The 8909-nt window shown below is 36.5% G+C and overlaps 2 protein-coding genes across 2 annotated transcripts; both read left to right on the plus strand.

The window, feature by feature from the left end:
* The first annotated feature begins 3961 nt into the window (after positions 1–3961).
* Positions 3962–5210, plus strand: LOC120189935. The gene is made up of 3 exons (XM_039193063.1): positions 3962–4146; positions 4241–4323; positions 4411–5210. The coding sequence occupies exons 1-3, from the start codon at positions 4017–4019 to the stop codon at positions 4543–4545; spliced, it is 348 nt and encodes a 115-aa protein (XP_039048994.1). The 5' UTR covers positions 3962–4016; the 3' UTR covers positions 4546–5210.
* Positions 5211–6946: 1736 nt separating this feature from the next.
* LOC120190314 (plastocyanin) lies at positions 6947–7652 on the plus strand. Its single transcript, XM_039193405.1, has one exon. It carries the CDS (start codon positions 6967–6969, stop codon positions 7468–7470), a length of 504 nt encoding a protein of 167 aa, XP_039049336.1. The 5' UTR covers positions 6947–6966; the 3' UTR covers positions 7471–7652.
* The last annotated feature ends 1257 nt before the right edge of the window (positions 7653–8909 follow it).

Raw genomic sequence — 8909 nt, forward strand, 5'->3', positions numbered from 1 at the left:
TCTGTGGCCCTCTGATACTCCCAGGCTTGTTAGTGCAAAGATGAGAAGAAAAAAAAGAGAAAGGATTCAAAGGAGAATCCCATTGTGCGGACAAGGGTAGCCAGCAAGTTTAGTATTTTGAAAGAGAGAGGGAGAGAATATTAGGGGGATGGGTAGTGAACGTGAAGGTTGTGTTATTAAATGCTCTGGTCCTCGATGTGGCTTTTGGTAGCCCAGGGTTTTTAATGCACCACTCTCTCGTTTTTTGTCCTTAAATTAGATCCAACAAATTCCCATTTCTTCTCACCCCACTTCTCTTATCCCCCCCTGTCTTCTTCTTCTTCTTTGAAGTCACTGCTAGCAAGCTGTTTCTTTCAAATAAAACAAATCCATCATCTGTTTCGTCTTAACCTAAATGAACTGCATGTTATTCTCTAATATGGTTGAAATAGTCACTGCGATGTTGGCTCGGTTCACTCAGACAAAAAAACCATGCTCTAGCTTGCTGTGCTTTGATTGAGCCGTGCCAATATCCTTGTGCTTTTTCATCTCTTCTTCTGATTTATAAGGCAATCCATTTGGCGCCAAGCCAGCAACGTGATTGTAACTTTGTAAGGTACAATACTCTTCTGCATTCCCTTTCTTTTTTTTCTTCAGGTTCTTCCAACATTCTTCTCTCATCCTGTAAACCCAAAGAATATCTGGAGTTGGAAGTTGAAACTATAGTTCATTTACCTCTGAGGCTCTGACCTGACATCATGTTCTTGCTGATGAACAGAATCCATCTTCTACAAAAGGTGCTTTCTTCAATACTGTATCCTAGTTCATACGGGTGGAATATACACAAACCCTAGCTAGGTAAAATAGATTTTCCTCTAAAACATTGGGCATGGCGTAGGCCACAGCATAGGAGAAATCACCCACCTGATTTTTCAAACCAGTGGCATCTGAAAACACCAAAATCAGACATAAATTGTCTGGTTATGCAGTAATATGTTCTGATATACGTATTACGTACCTCGAGAGCCAGCATGCAGCAAACTATGAATGCGATGGAATTAAAATCCAAAACCATCATTTCTTGAAACTAAAGAAGACTCGGTTGTTATTGCAGACTCAAAGATGAGTTCATTCGTCAATAAAACACTCTACCCAGTGCAACCGATGCCGCATAATGACCAACTAGATTAATGTTTTGGCTATTAATTTTGTCGTGTTTACACAGGTTATAATTCTTTTACATTTAATGCAAGTACTACTTCCATTGATTTTTTCAACCTAAACTATTACTGCAGCAACAACATTTCCATTGATTACTTATATTAATAAAATGGATGTAGATTAACGCATTTCAAAAAATAAAGTATCCAATTTGAACGATAATTCAACGTGATGGGGATGCTTGGATTCAACATGTACCTCGCGAGGAAATTCACGTGGCGAATGCTTTGACAAAACTTTGTAGAGGACAACCCATAGGCGAAAGCCTATACGAGGCTCCACCCCTACGATCGAGCACATCGTTGTCCAAAAAAATCATGTGATCTGCTGATTAACCATGTTTCTGTTTATATAAAAAAAATTGAAGTATCCAAGCAATTATGTCTTTTATATATAATTTAAAGCACTATGTTCCTAAAAATTAAGGAGAAGGAACGTACATTGACAAAAGAGTTGCATAGTCTGAATGAAGCAAAGGAGTTAGTTGAGGATAGTTAATGCGAGGAATGGGGAGCGTTGGCCAATCTTTAATAAGAAGAGTAAATTATATAGGTAGGAGAATCTGTAGACATTTATTTAAAATCATCAAAGTATACAATCTAATCAATACACAATAAAAATGGAATTATAAGTTAAAATTCTCAACCGACAACTTAGAAAATCGAAAATACAAACAAACACAATTATCGACGTTGAATGGTACTTACTATCAACACTAATAAAAAATGATTATAAAAATAATAACACATTAATGATTAATTTTATCACGATTAAAACATGATTTATCTGCGATGATTGTAAACATATATCGATGAGAGAATCACTTTGAGGGATTAAATAGAGTTAAATCAATAAGTATCCAAATAAATACCGATTGGATTGGAAAGGTGGTGTTAAATCTAACATTGAAAAGGATAAAAGAATACTACAAAGGAAGAAAAATCATTTGTATTTTCGTTTAGAAAATGAGATATCTCATTAAATAAAATAATTCACATAAAAGTTCAAAAATGCAAAAGAAATAATAGAAGATAAAAGACAATACGAGAATTATAATAAAATACGGGTGATAATCATTTGGTCAAAGGTGAATAAGATTAATTTTAAATAATAAAAGGTAAAAAGAATAGAAAGAATAAGAGAAGTATTAAAAGAAAGGGTAAATTACACTTTTAGTATCTCAATTATCACTTTTATTTTATTTTGATCATTCAATTATTATTTTTATTTTAATATCATAAATAAAGTTGCGTGGTGATTTTATTTTAGTTACCTACTGTTAAAAATTAACTATGATAATGATGTGTAATTATAAGATAATACCGCGTCATCATTGATTTTTTTTTAAAAGTATTATTTCAATAATTTTATTAATTTTTTAACAATAAGTGACCAAAATGAAACTAAAACACAACGTTAGGCATAATTTTTAAAATAGAACAAAAGTGATATTTGGGGCACTAAATATGTAACTTACCCTAATAGAAAAGATTGTTTTTCATATATATTAAATATTAAAGAATATTATTCAATTTTCAATTAAAAAAAGAATATTATACAATTAATATATTTTTTAATAAAATAATGAATCAAAGGGGGGCAGAGTTATTAACCCTGGCAGGATTCTCAGTTTGGTAGTCAGACAAAGATTCTCTGATTCAATTTATTACTGCTGATCAATTCTCAATTCACGCGACAGTTGCATATACTGTCCCAGTCCCTTGGTCCACCATATTACCTTTGGAACAGGATGAATTAAATTAACGGGATCCAAATGCTTTTTCTTCTTCTTCTTGGCATAGGAAACACTACTCCATTGTGTCTTCCCTTTCAAAAGTTAATTTTTTCATGTACATTATACATTCATTGATTGCATGCATGCATGCCTGCCACATTAATGTATACAAATTTTTCATCTCACATTGACCCTACACACTTTCTTTCATGTCGAATACCATATTCCTTTTGGCGTCTCATAAATTTATGTAAATCTTGAACCATATTTAGGTGTTCTAAGCTAAATTAGGTTGTTGTAGGGCTGGGATTATTGAAGTTAAGCCAGCGTTTTCAACTTTGAGCTTTTACTTTTAAGAGCATGCGGCAACGTGTCAGAAAATTTTTGACATTTTTTCCCCTCGTATTTCTAGCCAATGCCTTTGTTATGTTTTTTTCCCTTGCTTGGTGGAATGGTTCCTACTTTTGCTGGTGCTATCCTTTGTTGGATGTGGGTCAAACTTTGGATGTATCGAGGGGCCTTCTCCAGGTGTTTTTATATCTAATGAATGCTGGCTAGCCTTTGATAAAAAGAGCAGACTCTTTGGCTCGTTTCGCTGGTCAAAATGTAATGTAATATATTATAGGGACACCGCACTGTATAATTCATCTGATTGTTAAGTGCAAAAAATAACAATTAAAGAAAACAAGTGACATTAGTGGTGAAAAGGATTGTTGTTTTCCTTAGAATTTCCAGATTTAAACAAAAAATGTATGTTATCAATTAATTAAAGAAATATTATATCATAATCACATCATATTAAAAATAATAATAAAATAGCAACTAAAAAGCTTTGAGCAAGGCCCGGACCGCTAAGCTTTTTGTTTTGGGTTGTGTCTGTGTTTACATTAGAATCTTAAGATTTCACTGAAATTAGGCCTAATGGGTTGTTCTTTCAATTACGTTTAAAACTAATAAGTGGAGTGTTAAGGCATCACGTGCTCAGGCAACTGGTTAACTGGCCCTGAGTTTGCGTTGGGATCTTGCGAAGAAGCCATTTTCCGACCGGCGTCGACGTGAGAGCAGACACATAGCGTATCGCATGGAAACACTCACCTCGCCAGCCACTGCTATGACTATCGTCTCCTCATCTTCCTCTTCGTTCTCCATATTCTCTCCTAAGCCAAAACTTGTTCCGCCCAGAATCATACGCTTTCCCACCCCTTCCAAAAGTATTCACTTTTAGCTGTTTATTTCAATCCTTTTTCCCCTTTCCTCGGCTGTAACTAACACAAATTTTTCGTTTTCTTATGTTTTAATTATCAGAGAACAGTAATGACTCTGATCTCCAGTCTGATCCTAACAACACAAGCATCGTTCCTTTCTTCGGCAATCAAACTCTCTCCCAGGTAAAACAAATCAAGTTAGTTTCTTTTTTTTATGACAAACAGTGAATCAGTATTTGTTGTGTGGGTACTTTTGAGAATTCAACATAGGATGCAGCCATGGGGCTGGTTCTGAGCAACGCGTCTGTACGAGGATGGACTACGGGATCGGGTATGGAGGGTCCGTCTATTCCCGCCGGAACCGAGGACCAACCCAATACGGAGAAAGTCTCCACCTTTCCATAGTCTTTCTTCACCAAGTCCCCACGTAGACGAATGCGCGTGGCCTTCACATGCAATGTTTGCGGTCAACGAACCACTCGTGCCATCAACCCCCACGCTTACACCGATGGCACCGTATTTGTCCAGACAAGTTTTTTTCTAACTTAGCATATTTCATTTGCATATGAGGATTGAATATTGATTCTTTTCCCTCTGGGAATTGGCGCTTATTTCTGAGTTGGGGGAATGATTTTGTGATGGTGGTGGGTTGTAGACAGTGTTGCCGATGTAATGTTTTCCACAAGCTGGTGGATAATTTGAATTTGTCTCATGAAATGAAATGCTATGTCAACCCCAGCTTCAATTATCAAGGAGACCCGCCATGGGGTGTAAGATTCAAGTTATTCAGTGAGGAAGATGACGACGGTAGTAGCAATATGTTTCCTATATAAAGTGATGGATTGAGGGCACATAAACTGTACATTTCTTTGCTCATACTAGAAACTGATTTGAATCATGTTTGTATATAGCTTATAGTCTCTTTGTGTAATTGATAACTTAGAGCTTTCTTGTCAGTTGAACTTTGTATTTATAATATTGATTACTGGTACATACTAATAAAAAAACATCAATACTATGCTTAGCATGATAGAATAGTATTTGATGTTCAGCTGAGTATTGCTTTTTTAGTGGGATATTACTCCGCACTTTCAAACTTTAACATGTTCTATGCTTTATATATGATTGTTTTAGTTTTTAATCTTATATTTGCATCATATAATGGTGTTTTCAACTCTGTGCTGGTGTATTTGTGACCCTTTTGAATTTTTAGGCGCAGTTTATCTAAAAATATTGTTAAGTTAATTTTGGCTAAAGTAATGCAACTTATAATGCATGTTATAAGTTCATTACTATTGCAACTCAAAATCAGGGTTGGCTAGAGCAGTAATGATGATCAGGTGATAATGCCCTTACAGGAACTAGTATTGACATATGATTGAGTTGGGTAGACGTGTTACTTCTTTAAATTATAATGGATTCTGCAGATGGTTATTAATGCTGCTTTCTTTAGGTATCTTATTGTCGTCGTCCAAAGAATTGGTGACACGTTAATGTCAACCACGTTAGCGCTGCTTAAGACTAATAGAATTGGGCTTTGAATTGGGTGGCAATGGCATCTCTTTCCTCTTCTAATCTTTCCTTGCGTCTCTTAGCCTGCGACACCATGCGAATTCTGTGTTAAATCTCATCAGCTTAAGTTTTAGCTGCATGGATCTCTTTTTTTTTTCCTCTTCAGTCTTCTCTGATGGGAATTCCAAGCATTTGTAATAGATTGATTTGGTTATAAATTTTTGTTAGCCTATGTGTTCTAGTTCTTGCAAAGTATGACCTACTCCAATACATTCATGGTTGTAGCTCTGCTCACAGGACTATATAGAATGATTATGTCCACTCTAGCTGCTGCACTTAAGAGACTTTTTCTACGAAGTTTTCTAGTTGGATTGAGGACGCTTCCCTCTTGTTTTAGGTCATGGGTAGCTATTGTGTTTAGGCTGTTTATGTGAGTCTTATAGTACAAAATAGTATTCCGTCCATTTCACCTTACAATTAAGGAAATCCTTATAAAGTAGAATTCTTTAACTTTGAAATTAATGGGGAGAATTCCTCTAATCCAAGCCTTGTGATATCTTCTCTTTGTAGCTGGTACAACACAAACTTCCAATACCGATAGGGCTAGAGAATATATTCAAACTCGATGTTAATCTTATCGTTTGGGAGAGGAAATGCGGAGTTTTAGCTTGTAATCTTGATGTTTCAATGCTTTTAGATTAAAAGATGCGGAAATCATTGGATTTTCGGTGAATTTTGTGGTGACTTTTAACTCTCCGAGTGATTGTTCTGTCGCTTCAAATAAAATATATTGTTGTTGCAGTGAGGCTGTGCAATGTGCATCATATTTGGGACAAGTAGTGGCTAAAAATATCAGCTCCTTGATCTCGCCCTTCACCGCTTGTTCGTCAACCGGTATGGATTAAGGTCCTGTTAAACTAAATTTTATATTTCATTTTAAAATCACAGCCGTTTACAACAATTTTTTTTTAATTTTTTTCTCGAACTAAAATTTTCAACCCAAAGAGCTAAGGTTAAGTGGAACAGTAATTGTTGAAAATTGATATTGATGCAGATGATTAAGGTAAAAGAAGTCAATCTATCATTCTATCCAGTTCAACTCTTATCCACCTCACATGTAAGGGCAGATGCCACGTCGAGGGATAACATCCGAGGCAACCAATCATATGAATCCTCAGGGGATGACCCATTTCTCCATCCTGATAATCACAAATTCCAACCACACAAATCCAACCTCTCTCTCTCTCTCTCTTTTCCATTTGATTTCCTCTCACCGCGACTCAGAACTCATCTACTTAACGAAGCCTTTGCCCGATGGCCACCGTCACCTCTGCAGCTCTCACCATCCCATCCTTCACTGGCCTCAAAGCCGGTGCAACCGCAGCTAAAGTAAGCTCCGCTGCCAAGGTCGCAGCCTCTCCCGGCCCAAGGGTCGGCATCCAGGCCTCCCTCAAAGATGTTGGTGTTGCTGTTGCGGCAACCGTTGCAAGTGCAATCCTCGCCAGCAATGCCTTGGCCCTTGAAGTCTTGCTCGGTGGCGATGATGGGTCTCTGGCCTTCATCCCCAGGGAATTCAGCGTGAGTTCTGGGGAGAAAATTGTGTTCAAGAACAATGCTGGGTTCCCACATAATGTCGTGTTCGATGAGGACGAAGTCCCAAGCGGAGTCGACGCATCCAAAATCTCCATGCCCGAGGAAGACCTACTCAATGCCCCAGGAGAGACTTATGCTGTTACCTTGACCGAGAAAGGAAGCTACAGTTTCTACTGCTCTCCTCACCAGGGTGCTGGTATGGTCGGCAAAGTCACCGTTAACTAAGTTAGAAGCTTTGTGTTTTGTTCATGTTACATCTCTAGTACTTTTTGAGCATTAGAGTTTTGAGTGTCGAGGATGCATGAGATCATCGTGAATTTGTATCTCGATATCTTTCCTTTCCTTTAAACTTGTGTTTATATTTCACTTGTAACCGGATTAAAATCTGAATCTTTTTGGAACTCGGATACTAGTATTATTTAAAGAGAAAATAATCTCAGTGGACCGAAAATACCTTATAATATACGAATTTAACAAAATTTTTTTGGATTTGTCAAAATGACCAACAAATTCACAACGCAAACTTCAATTTCGCAACCCAGTTTCTAATTTCGCAACGCGAATATGTAAATCACATTGCGATTTTCCAATTTCGCAACGCGAATCTGTAAATAGCAACGCGATAGTCAAATGCGCAGCACAAAGTCAAATTCGCAATGCGATAGTTAAATTCGCAACGCGATAGTCAAATTCGCAACGCGATAGTCAAATTCGCAACACGATAGTTAAATACGCAACGCGAATTTGTAAATCGCAACACAGAAGTCAAATTCGCAACACATAAGCCAAATTCGCAACACAAAAGTCAAATTCACAACTGAATTTCAAATTCGCAACTGAATTTCAAATTCGCAACACGAATTTAATTTCGCAACAGGTTTTAGTTTCGCAACACAAATGTTTTGGGTATATAACAACGCAACAGCAACAACTCATAATCTAAATCCCTAAATTGCAACTCATTCCATCTCCATCTATCACTCTCTCCGGCGACATCCGTTCCTATATCCAACGACATCCTTCCCCATCTCTAATCTTTGGTTACATAATTTTATTTCTATATAATTTTTCAATGATTTCTCTCCCAAATTATCAACTATTAACTTAATAAAGGTATGCTTTTCTCTAAGTTAGTGATGATATCTAGTTTATAGCTCGTTTGTTTAGTAAATTAATTTACAATTTGTAGAATGAAATCATCTAATGTTGATCATGTTTGGATAGATTTGTGTTTTGGAGGGTCATAGGAAAATGTTCATGGTGTTTTACAATATGTGCCTTTACCCATGAATCTTCAACTAAAACTGTCATTAAAAAAGTTAACTTATGAAACTCTATTGTTACGTGTTGCAAAGAAATTGAATTTAGAGTCTCTAAGTGGATTTAGGCCATCTTATCAGAGAAAATGTAAAGTTTATTTGTTAACCGACAATGAAGATGTTGAACGATTCATTGCTTACATTAGTGTTTCGCAAGAAGATGATGTTACATTGTATGTTGTTGAACCTAGAAGTAGTGAAGTTGGGTGATAACTCCTTGAAAAGATCATATTTTGGGACCTTTTCACTTAAGTTATTGAATGTCTAAGAGCCCATTTAGGACCATTTAGATGCATTTAGGAGCATATAATTGCATGTGGTGGATTTCAGTTTGCCGTGGCATTT

This window comes from Hibiscus syriacus, unplaced genomic scaffold, assembly GCF_006381635.1.
Source record: "Hibiscus syriacus cultivar Baekdansim isolate YM2019G1 unplaced genomic scaffold, ASM638163v2 tig00116962_pilon, whole genome shotgun sequence".
Taxonomy (NCBI): Eukaryota; Viridiplantae; Streptophyta; class Magnoliopsida; order Malvales; family Malvaceae; genus Hibiscus; species Hibiscus syriacus.

Excerpts from the sequence above, each read along its gene's own strand:
- LOC120189935 (XM_039193063.1), top strand. The coding sequence starts at position 4,017 with ATGGAAACACTCACCTCGCCAGCCACTGCTATGACTATCGTCTCCTCA. Across the intron at positions 4,147-4,240 it reads CTTTCCCACCCCTTCCAAAA|AGAACAGTAATGACTCTGAT; the intron begins GTATTCACTTTT and ends TTTAATTATCAG. Across the intron at positions 4,324-4,410 it reads GCAATCAAACTCTCTCCCAG|GATGCAGCCATGGGGCTGGT; the intron begins GTAAAACAAATC and ends AATTCAACATAG.
- LOC120190314 (XM_039193405.1), top strand. The coding sequence starts at position 6,967 with ATGGCCACCGTCACCTCTGCAGCTCTCACCATCCCATCCTTCACTGGC.